This window comes from Choristoneura fumiferana, chromosome 14 (assembly GCF_025370935.1).
Source record: "Choristoneura fumiferana chromosome 14, NRCan_CFum_1, whole genome shotgun sequence".
In the NCBI taxonomy this organism is placed as follows: domain Eukaryota; kingdom Metazoa; phylum Arthropoda; class Insecta; order Lepidoptera; family Tortricidae; genus Choristoneura; species Choristoneura fumiferana.
The window spans coordinates 7,411,864-7,427,225 of record NC_133485.1 but is presented as its reverse complement, the minus strand read 5'-3'; the positions used below and the strand labels follow the sequence as shown (position 1 = coordinate 7,427,225).

General features: G+C 36.5%; 1 protein-coding gene across 1 annotated transcript in view; it reads right to left on the bottom strand.

Annotated features, from left to right (window-relative positions):
- The window catches only part of LOC141434883 (G-protein coupled receptor dmsr-1), a 60,033-nt gene that overhangs the window by 17,831 nt on the left and 26,840 nt on the right, over nt 1–15,362 (bottom strand). The window contains exon 2 of the mRNA XM_074097367.1: nt 269–688. Within this exon, the coding sequence (XP_073953468.1) occupies nt 269–553 (285 nt within the window). The 5' untranslated portion in view covers nt 554–688. The remainder of the gene's footprint in view (nt 1–268; nt 689–15,362) is intronic.

Here is a 15,362-nt window from a genome sequence, read left to right as displayed (position 1 = left end):
ACGAATGGGCCGGCTCGACCGGGTTAGTACCACACTCCCACAGAATACTGGCGTGAAAAAGTAGTTTTGCTACTGTGTTTCGTTCGGTGAGTGGGAGATCCGGAGGCCCAACCCCTCCCCCCTTCCACCCTCCTATATTCCCTCCCCTTTTGGCCGTCAACGCACCCGCAGTCCTAATAATGTGTCCATGGGTGGCGCTGATCGGTTACCATCAGGTGACCCGCATGCTCCGCAAGCTATTTGATAAAAGAAAATACGTTTCACTTACTAAGAGGCTCACGTATCCGTGTATGCTGTTGTAGGCAAGGATGATATCCCGGAACTCTCCAGAGCAATAATCCACCGTGGAACACTCGTTGCTGATACTACGAGTAACAGAGATGTTATATTTGCTTCTCCAGTCTTCCAAAACCGTGAGCACATCCTTTATACTTGACCGATTCTGTCCTTTAGCGTTGAGGAGCGACAGGAGTCTCGGGTCGTATATGTAGTTGAATACTTCGCCTTTGTACAAAGTATCATTACCGTACCGGGTGCTGTCGTCCGCTAACATTATGATAGCGCGATATATTGTTCATCACTTAACGCCCCACGTGTGACTCCGGTGAACTATATTGGAGCAGCTGATTGAGTCACCTCTTTTGTAATTCGTGTTTATATCGTTGGAACATTTTCATTTGCTTCTGGCCTGTGAAATAGAAACGTGAATGAAAATTGGCAGTTGATCAGGAGGTGGAGTGCCGCGGCTGGATTCCCAAAATATTGAAGGCGACCATACAAGCTTGGCACTCTCAGTGCAAGCGAAATATATTGAAAAGAAAAATATATACGAGGCTGTGTTGCCTTCGCAATTGCTTTCGCCATCTCTTTCTACCCATTTCCTATACCAGACAGAAAGAAATGCTGAATGCAACTGTAATTTCAAGTGCGAACTGAGTTCGATTTTGTATTTATATCTACTTAAAAGGTTTGACTTCAATGAATGACTAGTTTGATTATTTTCTATATATGTACAGTCATTACCAGAAGTGGATGAAGGGGGGCTCAAAAGTATCTAGACACTTTCTTCTTATTATCTTAGCGGTAGATTTATTTAAATAAGTGCCATTATTGTTTAATTGTGTTCGGTTTAGTTTTCCGTTAGATTTTTTATGTCCGTAAATGTTTTAAGAAATGGTGGCGCCTTTGTTGATTTACGTGAATTATGTGTAACGAAGTATGTTTAAATCTATTCCACTCCTATCCACTCATCTATTTCTGGTGACGGTGTGATTATTCAAAATAGCTTTTCTAGTTCTATGTGGATAATTTATCAAATAACATTAATCCCTGTAATAACTTGGCCAAATAATGCCTTTATCATCTTTTATGCATGTAAATACCTCATAAAAACGAGTTTCATTTCCATTTTTCCAAGTTTTGTGTTAGTGCAGGTCATATGTCTCGAACTTAACATTTTCGCCGGCATTTATGGCGGATCGGATACGGCTTGTAAACATTTTCTTTTACGTAAACATGTAAGATAATAACATCTTTTTCCTTATTAGGTACTGGTATTACTGGTAAGTTTGCTTTTTGCTAGAGGTAAAATTTGGTGCAGCCTGAGGGTTACAAATAAAATGGATATCCAGTCAATCCCAAATGTGTAATGGACATTTAATATAATAAAATTACAGATGTGAAATAAAAAATGTTTTTTTTTTATCATCCCGATACCTAAATCTATGTACATGGCAAATATGGAACCGTGCATGACAACAACGCCACAAAGGGGTGCCAACTATGGGTATTATTGACCACATGGTGTCACAACTGTCAAGCGAGAAGTAAGTAGGTACATCGTAATTCGTGACAAAAATATGCCTTACACCCGGCTCTAGAGTAAAATTGTTACACTGTGGGACGGGCGCAGGCTGAAAATCAGCGCTGCAAGTTCCCTATGCTCGCAGCTTATGCTGAGCCTGAGCCCATTGCCACCTGCTTATGTGTTTTTTTTATTTTGTAACCTGTCTTATTTTCAGTGGCAATAAATTATTTTATTATTATTAATTATTTCAGTGAAATCTCTTGATTTATCCTACTAATTTTATAAACTAGTGTTTACCCGCGGCTTCGCACACATAAATAATTAGGTCCAGCGGCTGAATTTAAAAATGGATAGTAAAATTAAATCGTTGTTTCCATTGACGTTGGCTAGCGGTTGATGTTTCGAGATTATTATTTTTTATAAAAATAAAAGTAATTATTTTTAAATTCTTGGTTATTAACTAATTTTTAGCCAAATTATAAATCGTGAAGCCCTTTTAAGGATAGCAACCACACAAATTTCAATTATATATTATAGTTTTGCCGGACTTCGTTAATAGTAACTTTGGAAATATTTAATTTATTTAAATACCTAAATTTGAAAATAGCCATAGAAACTTCTACGGTTTACTGAAAAAAATCTCTTTAAAACATTGCTATAAATCCAATCCATCCATGTTCTTTGGTAAAACATGAATATTTTGCGGGAAGCCACATTTTAGCAATACGAGCGTATTCTACCTGCCAAAAAAAGGTTAATTCTTCATAGTGAACTCTTGACACCTTACGTCCTTTATTGTAAGTTAGGAGGGTAGGATTATAATTAAGACGGCATTTTTACTAAGAATAGCTACCTATACATATTTCCGATAAATATACTTGTAGTAATTTGTTTGGAATTCCTTAAGAACTTTCATCCCCATATTTTCAAGTAAATAGGTCGAAATTTGAAAGCGCCGGAATAAATGATATTTAGGGTTCCGTAGCTCAAAAGGAAAAAATGAAAGTCCGTCCGTCTGTCTGTCAAGACCTTTTATCTCGTAAAGGCGCGGAGTATGGGTATCGAGTTGATATTGAAACCCTAAACTCAGGTCAATAGTCCCGAAAGCTGTGAAAAAATCAAACTTCTGAGTCAAGGCAATCAAAAGCTACAGAGTTATTAAAAGGTATTTCCATGTATATCGCCTTAACAGTAAAAGTAATAGAGTACTTCCGGCTGTCCTGCAAACTTGGAATTTTGCATAAAGGTAGCTCTTATAGCACAATAAATAAGAAAAATCTGAAAATTATAATTTTTCATGTCTGACTGTCTATGTCAATAAGCCACCTAAGCTTGCTTGCTTGAGCTTAGAAGGCTCTGCTAACACTGCATCATCCCCTATTTCACCCCCTCACAGGAAGAATTTTCAAAAACGCGAATAAATATCTATCTCTTATAGTGCCCAAATGCCAAGTTTCATAAAGAACCATCGATTTATCTTCAACAATGACGATCTTCCATATAAACTTTCATCCCCTATTTCACCCTCTCACGGAAAGAATTTTAAAAAACACGCGAACAAATATCTATTTACTTCTTATCACGTGCCGAAATAGCAAGTTTAATAAACAGTCATCGATTTATCTTCGATAATGACGACCTTCCATATAAATTATAATCCCCTATTTCACCCCCTTACAGGTCGAATTTTCAAAAAAGCTCAAACAAATCGATTTATTTCTTATTAAGTGCCTAAATGCAAAGTTTCATGGTTTTATCTTCGACAGCGACGAACTTCCACCATATAAACTTTCACCCCCTATTCCGACCCCTTAAAGCCTTTTTTTCGCGATAAAAGATAGCCAGTTCTTTTCCAAGGTCTATTCTATCTTTGTACCAAATTTCATCAAAATCGGTTCGGCGGTTTAGGCGTGAAAGCGTAACAGATAAACAGACAGAGTTACTTTCGCATTTATAATATTTTATACACACTATACTATACTATACTATACTATGGATTATCAAAACGTAATAAAGTCTGTGTTAAACAAATGAAACCCTATTTTTAAATATTGACAGCAAATAATTGTAATGCAAATTAAGGGGAAATTGCTTTTGTCGCTATCAGATTTTTTCATTAGCAGAAACGAGGAAAATAATTATTTTTAAATGAGAACAGGAAGAAAACAGTTTCATTTGCTTACTCGGGAAATGTAACTTTGCGGCTAATATTTCTAAGGTTTCTTGATGAGAAACACGTGTATTGAAAATAAATATCGCTTAATTTTCCTCTCACAAATACATAGGTCACGCCTAAAAAATCATAAACTTGATCTGATCAGCATTAATAAACTTTATCTATTCATTTTATTTTAAGCGTGACACGGCGGTCCGTGTTTAAAACAAAACTATCACCTGAATCTACGCAGCACAACAGAAACCTACGCCCTTAACGGCGATTAAGGTTAAAAATAATACGTCGTAAACAACGCTTAACGTCTGAACACTGTTTTGTCCGGATCAGGCGGCCCAAAATAAACAAAGTTAAATAAAAAAAGCGTTTTTAAAAACAAGATTTTACTTAAATGCTTTAAAAAGAAGAAAATAAATAAAGGTTATCCCCCCGTCTATCATATTACCGTCTACCCCGTCTATCATATTAGCGCATTGTTGTCAAAACTGAATAAATAAATAAATTGTCCTAATACCTAGTCCAGAACTAAGCAAAGCTTGTACTATGGATACTAGGCAACGGATAAACATACTTTTATAGATAAATACATACTTAACTACATATTAAACATCCAAGACCCGAGAACAAACATGCATACTAAATATCTGCCCCGGCCGGGAATCGAACCCGGGGCCTCAAGCTTCGTAGCCAGGTTCTGTAACCACTTGGTCATCCAGTCGGTGAATAAACGCAAAACTCCGTGTCTGTGCTAACTATTGAGGAGTTCCCTCAGGAGGAGAAGCCTTTGGCTGCAGCAGGCTGCTTTTGCAGGTGGTAGGACCTTGTGCAAGGTCCGCCCGGATTGCTACCACCATCTTGCTTGCTAATCCTGCCGTGAAGCAGCAGTGCTTGCACTGTTGTGTTTCGGCGTGGAGAGTAAGACAGCCGGTGAAATTACTGGCACTTGAGGTATCCCATCTTAGGCCTCTATGTTGGCAACGCATCTGCAATCCCCTGGTGTTGCAGGTGTCTATGGGCGATGGTGATCTCTTACCATCAGGAGAACCACTTGCTCGTTTGCCACCCAGTCGAATAAAAAAAATACATCGTGTCTATTATATTAATGCAGTCATCTAAACTGAAAGTAATTGCAAATTTCGTATCTGTTCCACGAACCATTAAGGAGTTCCCTCCTGCGGAGACGATCTTGGCTGGATCAACAAGAAAATGACTACTTACCAGATTATTGTATTTTCGCTAGATTTACTTTAAATTAAAAATTCACTTGAAATATTGAACCTGAACAAACATACATTGAAAATCACAATAGGTTTCGACTGGAAAAATATGTCAAAGAAATTTTACTAATGCGTATTTCATTGGATATCATATTTACACTGTCGGGGTAACCGTCCTTATAATATAATAAATGTACCTATTTAATCTTGCTATATTTTCCACAATGCCTCGCTCAGGGTTGTTAAAAATACATTTGACAGCAGCTATAATTAACGCTTTAAAAACAACATTGCGGTAGTACTCTCTCATAAATCTAGTCAATGATTTTTTTAGAGTTCCTTTACATCAATGTGATCCTTCTGGAGCAGGGTTTCTCAAAGTGGGGTACGCGAACCCCTAGGGGTTCGCCAGTCGACGGTAGGGGGTTCAAGACAAGATATATGTAATGGTGGCTGCAAAACTGGCAAGATGTTTCTTAACTGTATATTATTGTAATATAAATGATATATTATATTATGATCATGATTGAAATAGAAAACCTGTTTCTCGAGCTCCACTCGGGGGGGGGGAGGGAGATAGGGGGTTTGCTGTCATCTAGAAACTTTAACACAGGGGTACGTGGAGCTAGAAGTTTGAGAAACCCTGTTCTGGAGCGATAAGACATCGACATAATGATATGGCGAACGCTACACTTCAATAAATATTGTGATAATTATCAAGATATTTACTTATGTATCTTGAGCCGGATCACAGCACACCTTACACCATCAATACGGATCGCGTCAGTATCAGTACGAAGCGTTCTTTGTACGAGGCAGACGTGATGGACCCTAGACGGAGGAAAATTAGAGCTTGTGTGACGATAATTGTAGCCCTGTCTTTAAACAAACGAGTAATAAAAAGAAAGCGATGGATGAAGAATTGGCTACAAAAGAGAGAAAAGTATACATATCTGAATTTATTGGGCCGATTTGTTTGTCACCGACGTCCTCCATCGCTGCTGTCTCGCTGCGTACTGACGCGATAAATATTGACGCGCGACACTACTCCCAATAAAAGTATCACGTTCCAGGTTCTGGGATCAGATCACAAGGATTTCCAGAAAGCCAGCGATAAATATTGTGATCTGTCAATAAACTACCCTACACGTCAATAAATATCGTAATCCGACAATATATATTGACAGATCACAATATGGATCTTCCGTGTAGCATTCGCCTATGCAAAAGTGAAATTTTGTATGTTTGTCTAACGCGCGGGCGCGGGCGCTCGCGATCGCACTCACTATCTCTTTCTAACCTGTACTGGAAGCCGTGTTGTCTAACTACCACGCTGGCGTTCGCGATCGCATTCACCATGTTTCTACCCTCGTCTTATGCCGAATGACAGAAAGAAGTGGTGAAAACGATTGGGATTCCACGTGTGTTAGACAATGAGGCCTAAGGCCTCTGATCGATCCGAAGGGTCATCGTCGCAATTTAAAGATAAATGAAAAGGAAAGTCAATTAAACCCTTTTGATTCGTTAGCTTACCAACATAACGCAAAAGGCGTGGGTGGGAATAGAAGGAATCTCTGGGTGGGCTGTTATTAATAAACTAAGCTACGTAAAGTATGTCTATTTGTAGCCGCAAAATTCAAACATAATAAACTTGTTCAAAATAGGTGTATTTATAACAATAAAATCAAAGCAAGTACTCACGTAAATTTGTGCGAGCTTATTCATACTGTTGCGTAGCAGGCTCATAATAATAGCTGTAAGTATCTTTTAGAAAATTAATATCGATAGGGAATTAGCATAAGTATTCCATTATTTACTAATAGCATTATTTACTTTATCTTTCTTGTTGTTGTTGAATGAATCTTTATCGTTGAACAAAACGTGTTTTGGTATACGTATGTATTTTCAATAACTATAAAAAAAAACGAAGGTACGGACGTTTCAAATTGGCTAAATTTGTCAGATACGCGCAATTATCCAATGCTAGTTACGTGGATTTGAACTATCCTCGACGATGTTAGTAATTAGGAGTGAAATCTTGAAAGTTTAAACCTAATTTATTAAATTTAAAGGCTCGCGGAACCCAGGCTGTATTTGATTGTATGACATCTTGAGTGATCATGAATATAAAACTATCAAGGCTTGAGGTATATTCTATACTTAAAACTGGAATTCAAGACCAAAAAATCTACGACAATGTGGCCACTAATATAAAATGTGTGTACAATAGTACATTCCTTTTTATTTAAACACACGATAGAATATTCTTTTTATTAGTAATTTCGATTCTATAATTTAAAGAAGTAGTTAATTTTGTTTACTTACTTTTACATAAATACTAGACGCCTGAATAAAAACTTAATTATTTCGTAATTTTTGGTTGAAAAACTGGTATTTTGCTTGTATTTCTTCATGTAGGTATTCATAACATTTGGTGCAATAATTTACAATTAAGATAAAATCAAACTAATATTTGATTTAATTTTTTACATACATTTAGCAAATCAACAAAACTGCAGAGTAATAGTGTGTAGTGCGCTTTATGGGGTTTATGGTGGCTAAATATATTGGTTAAAACTGTTAAAAAAAAAATCATTTAACCTTTTCAAATTCCTTTTCTGTGATTTAATATGAGGCCTATTACTAAGACTCAGTTGTCTGTCTGTCATTAGGCTGTACTGTTTCTCATAACATAAACCATGGCAGTTGAAATTTTCACAGATAATGTATTCTGTTGTGGCCATAACAACAAATACGAAAAAAACGGAATAAAATAAATATTCAGGACTACACTATGGTAGAACAACGCAACCTTATCCTGTTTATGTTCCTTAGTATAAAATTGTCTCAATATTAGTTAAGAGTTGAAAATAAGTTAGTACTTAAATATATTTTTTTCACAAAATCCTTATTTAATAACAATACAAGGAATCATATTAAAAAAGGTTATTATTATTCCCCTCAAAGGCGGCCTTAAGGCTTAGGCCAATGTCAGTTAAATTAAAGATAAATATATTCTTCTTCTTCACGTTTTACGGTGATTGTAGTTTTTGCAACTTGATAGCAAAATTCCAGAAACCACGAGGAGTCAACTTGCGCATTAAAAAATGTCAGACACGAGAGCAATATAGAATTTTGTGATCACTGTTAAAAAAGGTTGGCGAAACCTGAAAAGTTTATTTGACAGTGACAGAAGTGACATTGAGAGATTTAACAGTGACATATCTGTCGCAGATTTTTTGGTCTTGAATTCCAGTTTTTAGTATACAGAACGTAACAGTAAATAACATGTTTAATTTCGTTTTGATATTCTGCGAAAACCTATTGAATCCCGAACATTTATCCGACCGTCCGTCGTATTCTAAAGCTAATAGAAACAGTCGAGTCGTAAAAATGTTATTACATTCGCGGTTAAATGTGTAAATAATATTTGAGTAACCTGAAATTTTGGAGGGGGTCACTCACTAATAATACATCGCGGCTAGGGGCACAAATTGCTTTTATATTTTATATTTTTTTTGAATATTTTTCAATTTGACGTGTATGATTTGGGGAGGTGGGGTCAGGTCCCCTGTGACCCCCCCCCCCCTTCAGACCGCGCCTGGGTGGGCTTCCATATAAGTGGAACAAAAAGAGAAGTGCAGACGGCTTATTCTCCGCTTTCATGGAAGTGTACCCTAAACGAAATCCATACTAATATTACTAATGCGAAAGTGTGTATGTTTGTGTGTTTGTATGTTTGTACGTCTTTCACGTCGAAAAGGAGCGACGGATCGAAGTGATTTTTGACATAGGTAGAGATAGTTTATGGGCCAGTGTGACATCTAGGCTACTTTTTATCCCGGAAAAATGCATATTTCCTGAAGGAACAGCGCGCGATAACCGATTACCACGCGGGCGAAGCCGCTTCCAAAAGCTAATACTACTATAAAAACACATTCCTAGCCAACGCATCCTCGCACAATTTCTGGTGGAATCGCAGACTTAACATGATTTTAATGACTCATTTATACAAACCATCTAACTTTACGAGTATCCTTTTACATTACACGTCGATGATTTAATGTGGAAAATACGATAATTTTGCCAATCTAAACATACGATATAACAAAGCTGAAGAGGGTCAAAAGTCTCTACATGGAAAATACTTATACGAGAAAGTTGGCTAAGGATACTTAGAATCGATAACAGAACACGCTCCAACAGTTTTTAGAATTTTTGTTTTTTTTTCTCTAACCCAGTTGCCCCTGCTGCTGTGTGAGCTTCTAACTTCTGAACCTATTGTGACGGTTGAGCAACTACGGAACCCTATACTGAGTATATATATATGCGATTGCCCGGTTATATTAAATTTAGAGATATATCAAAAGGTAGTAAAGATCGTTCATAATTTGAGAAGTTCCACCTTCTCAGAAAATATATCTTCTGAGAATGGGCTCTTTCTGAGAAAATGCACTTTTTGAGAAAGTGTACTTATTGGGAAGTGCACTTTCAAAGACAGTGTACCTTCCCAGAAAGTGATCCTTCTAAAGATGTGCACTTTTAGAGAAAGTGTACGTTTCGAGAAAGTGACCCAAGAAAATCTCATTTCGTTAGAGTATTCGCAGGTAAGTCGCGGGCAAAAGCTAGTATAATAATATTACTAAAGGCAACAAATCGAAAACAAGAAATTGACATCGTGTAATACCTAAACATAGATTATAACAAAAAAATACTGAAAAGAAAAAACATAATTTGGATATTTATAGCTAGACGTAGACAGATGAAATACCTAGCTACGATGGAAGTTATTGGCAATAATCTGCTTATAAGAAAAATAATTAATATCTGAAATCCTAAATCTTTTAACGAGACAGAACATTAAGCGCTTCATCTAAAGCTTTATCAGAGCGAAAATAATGGAATTTAATAAAAATACGATCCATATTTATGAATTCCAGTTCTGACGGTGAATTTATGGCCAATTCTTCAGATAGATCACTCATAAATCCTTCATCAGACAAATGAAACATAGCCTAATTCAATGCCCAATCCTGTGTGATTTCAGCAGAATCTTGCATCTCTCTATTCCACTTGTGAGTGAGACCACCTAGTGAGTTTGGTAAGTTTTTATAATTTATCCTATTTCATTACTTCTCTTAGCTTTGGATTCCATGAAACAATTATTTACGCATAAAGGGTCGCCAAGTTCTGTGAATCCAAAGAGTACGTACCTGCCCTAAACTTGATAATTTGTAAATGCGATCTAACTCGTCTCCGGTGACCTCAAAATGTCAGCTTATCATTTTGATAAACTGTAAATTATTTTTTCGATAATCAATTATTATCAAGTATTATGTGCCTTCCACACTGTTGACGCTAAATTACACGTAATGTTACATTACACGTTACACTCGTCTGGACCCGGCTTAACACTAAGTCGAGCTCGCGCGCACCAGTGTATACTAAATAAAATCAGCCAAGAGCGTGTCGGACACCACTTATTTAGGATCCCGTACCAAATATATACAAGCTATCCGAATGTCAGTTCCGTGCTACGCATTTGACCGCAAAATTAAGTTAATTATAACAGGAAAGCTAAAGAGAATTTCGTATGAGTAGGTATATTACGTTAACCACGTCGAAGAACTGATAAAATATTTTTTTCAAATAAGTATAAAATCATGACCATAATCAATCAACATGATCATGATGATCAGGACTGATGGCCGATGGGGTCAGAAGGTTCTCGAATGGCGTCCGCGGACCGGGAGACGAGCTGTCGGTAGGCCTCCAACAAGATGGAGCGACGACTTGGTTAAGATTGCGGGATCGCGGTGGATGCGGAAAGCACAAGACCGGTCTGAGTGGAGAGCCTTGAGGGAGGCCTATGTCCAGCAGTGGACGTCTTTCGGCTGACATGATGATGATGATGATGATAAAATCATGTCGTGTCGTGTTTTTTTTTCTAGTTAATAATCATAGTGTGAAGTATCCAAGCAGCTTAGATTTAAGCTTCTTGGAAATATCGTTGTTGGATAAATCTTACAAAAATTTGGCGTTGGCAAATTTCCACCGACTCCAAAAACCATGAATATATTTATCTTCAGTTTAAAGTTGGGTAGGTACCTCAGTAGGGGAGACCGAGGACAGTTGTGACAGAGGAGAGTAGTTACAACGTCGATCTTTTAGAACTTATTAGCAAGCGTTTTTTAGTTCAGGTCTCGAGCTGTCAAACACACGCTGTTGCGAGCTGGCTAGCAGTAAATAAGTTCCCAAAAATCGACGATGTCACAACTTTCCTCTGTCACAACCCTCCTCGGTCTCCCCTACGAGCTATTCCGAGTGATGGAAGCGCAATACATGTGTTTCATATGTTTTTATGTACAACAAAGAGTTTTACAATACAATACAATAAGCGACTGCGAGTCTTGGGGCACCGACTTCAAACTGGTAGATAATTATTTTCATGTTTTTCTATTGGAATCGGTATTTATTTTAAAATATATACCTACTACAACTTGACAAAACCTACACAACCAGCGAAGCAAATCAATGGTGTGAGTTAAGTTCCCAATCCGCACCGGGCCCGTGTGGGGTCACCCCGTTTTGTCACCGCATTTGTTATAATATTGTGTTTTATTCATTATATGTTTGTTAGTCTTTAAGTTATTTATTGTAGGTGTGGTATGGTCCATACTGCCCGTTTTGCCTGGAATAAATGGTTTATATATGTTTATTTATTTATTAAGAATCACTAACAGACAATACATCATACAAAAACATAAATATCAAGTAAAAGACATTCCAGGTAGATGTTTACCTAATTATAGGTAACCACAACTAACTTATATAATGTACTAGGTTTTACTATTGTTAAATTAGTACTACGCAGCATTATTTCTCTCTAAGTATGATTGTATTCAAACAGGGATAAACGGAACAAGATACAGCAAGTAAGCGCACGGTTTCTCGGAAACACTCAAATTACCGGCAGTGCGTGAAAGCAATAGCTAATGGCGTTCCTTGGTGTCAAAGAGTAACAAACAACACAATGCAGTAATCTACTCTCTATACTTACAATAAACTATAGGTAAAAAAAACTAATAGAATATTGTGCCTATGTAGTAGAGCACAGAATTGATATGGGACTTAAATAATTTTTCAAATATGGAGCTTTAACTTTTCTATAAGGACCCGTTACTACTACATACAACAGGTCATCTTCTAAAGTATTTTATACTTACTCCTAAGACAAAAGTACATAAAGCACGCCGCGCTCTGTAGTCGCAGCACTAAACCCGGATTTTTAATCCCATGGAAAAAATGTAAACAAAGGTGTTGCCGTTATCAAAAAACATTTGCAGAATTCAAGATATTTTATTCTTTCCACATTTGCCAGAAATCGACTTCCCATGAAAAAACTGTATTTCTTAATCAAGATAAAATATTTTAATTTATTGATGAAAGTCTTTACTTTAGCATTTACTAAGCTTTAATATATTAATTTACAAAGAGAGTACTGTTTTCGTATTCATAATTTATTTATTGTCCTGGTATAACACCCGGGTTTTTAAGCTGTGGGCCGCTTGTTGCGAGACGTCAATCAATGCACTAACATTCGAGACTGAATTCGTAATCGTTTTCCAGTGACTCTTGTTCTGTTATTTTTTTTACTGTCGACATTGTTGTTATATTTTTATTGTAGTTTTGTTGTTCATTGTTACGTTCTCCGTTGTTTTTCGTTCATTTTTGTATGAAAGGATGGACTACGGTCCGAGTACTTCTCGGTCAAAAGACGACTTGTAAGTTGTCTCCCGTAAAAACGGCTCTTTTATCGAAAATAGAAAACAACATGGCAACAACCGAACTTTATATACTTAATATTTCTAGCGGACCCATACCTTGAAATCCCCTGAAATGTCACTTTGACAATGACGAAACTTTGTTTACATTTTTTCCGTGGGACTAAAAATCCGGGTTTAGCCAGCCGAAGTGGACCTATTATTCGTCTATCTGTACCACTGCCATGAGTTTACAGTGACCGTACTCGATAGCGACGGCGTAAATTATTTGTATGGAGAATTGTACAGCGCCTCTACAAATAATTGACGCCGTCGCTATCGAGTACGGTCACTGTAAACTCATGGTAGTGGCACTGATGGGCTTCTATCACTCCTCCTGGCTCGTGCTGAGGCAACGAATTCAGAAATGGTTTATTATTTTTTGCTTTTTAGTTTTTCGGCGGTTTAATTTTTTGTTACAAAGTTTTTATTGTTATTTACTGATTTCTGTTTTTATACAAGTATTTAAGATAGATTGTATATGTAATGTATGTACGAGACTGTTCACAGCATCAGCATTTTAGGCGCCGGGCAGTCGCACCGCAGACAATGATCATTTTCAAATTAACATATACACGGTATTAGAATGCGTACGTTTGTACCCTTGACACAGAGACAAGGTTAACTAGTTAACGCTTGAAATACTAAGTATATTCAGGTAGGAAAATTTACTGCACATAAATTCCTAAACTTGATATTTTTGCCATCGATTTAGAATAACTAAAATATATTCTAAGTCGATGTATTTTTGCGTACCACCTTGACAACGATATAGATACAGGGAATATATATTACTGCAATTTTTTGCCGTCTGAGTGCAGCACTAGCACAAACCGTAAACAGTTTTTTGAATGTCTTAAATGTCCGTAGGATGCCATAATATCATATTATTTCAATATTTTTTTTGGAACTCTATCGTTACTATCGAAGTAAATTATCATGTTATTTTGTTATAATAAATATGTCATGATTTTTATAGCTTAGGTAATAATAGGTACTAATACTCTTTGACCATGATCCGTCATGGCGACAAAATATAAAGAGAACTGACGTTGTCATGGCGATTTGCGCTAGTCGCCCCCTGCGCAGAGCTTTGCCTAATATTCCCTATACTGTTATTTTTGTTTAGAACTGATTTCAAGGCGAGGTGAACTTATACATTAAGAAGAGGAGGGTGGGTGATGCATGTTATAACATATATGTGTCACACGGATGAAGCAGCGGTGCTCGGTTTTAACGGAGATGCGGGGTAAATGTGTTAGTTCATTGACATGGACCTCCGCAAAGTAACCCTCGAAGCAATTAATTTGTAACTAATTAGATCGTAATCTTATAATATCCAACAAGACGTTATTCCATTTTTCAGCCAAATACTGGCCATTACATGATCTGATCACTCAATTTTTAACATGTTTAATTAAAATTAAAAAAATTAACGTTCAGAATTTTGTTTGGAAACTGTTTCGAATTACAAAAGGTGTGGAAACATTAAACACGACCTCGTACCCGGATCGTGTTACACGGTAAGGGGTGTAACTGACAGCCTGTTAAATTCCAGTAAAATGCTTTTTTAAATTATTTTAAGAGTTTGTCAACACGCCCGTTTGTCTTTATCATAACACGGTCCCTTTGATGTCCTTTTAACGTCGAGATTACGTCAAGATGAATATAAGAGTTGTGTATAAATTAAATAACAACTTTCGCAACTTGTTTCGCATTATCTTTTTCTGAAACAAATTTAGTAAAAACAGTAAAAAAAACCGAGCACTCTTCTTTTTAAAAGCCTCTACCTACCTGGGCCACACTTATGAAGTTTAATGATCTTTGAAAATATTTTTTTATCAATTTAGAATTTAGGCAATTAATGATTAATGCTTTATAAGTCCTTCACAAGCTTTTATTTAATTCGCAAAGTTTACACATTTGCAAACCATCTTTCGACCACTTCCTGGAATCCAATTGAGCCGAAATTTGGCATATGTACTTTATACAAGGTGTTAATTAAATAACTGAAAACCTCAGACACCCCAAAAACATGTTTTCATTTTAATATAGTTGATTGCATTTATTTTAGTTTAGAATACCTTCATTATTTTAAAAGATATTCGTGTATTTTGCTAAGTCAGTAATTCTACTTCATTTCTAACTCTACACTCATAATTTGTATTCGTCAGTTGTGCTTTGACGTTTTTAGAAGAAAATCCAAAGAAAATCCCACATTGACAGCAAAACGGCCAGTATTAAGTTATCGAAATAGTATATGCAACCTCGCTAAAATATTAATTGGCGTCTGTCGCAGTCGTAACTTTTAGACTGGGTACAATAAAATAGAGATTTAAAAA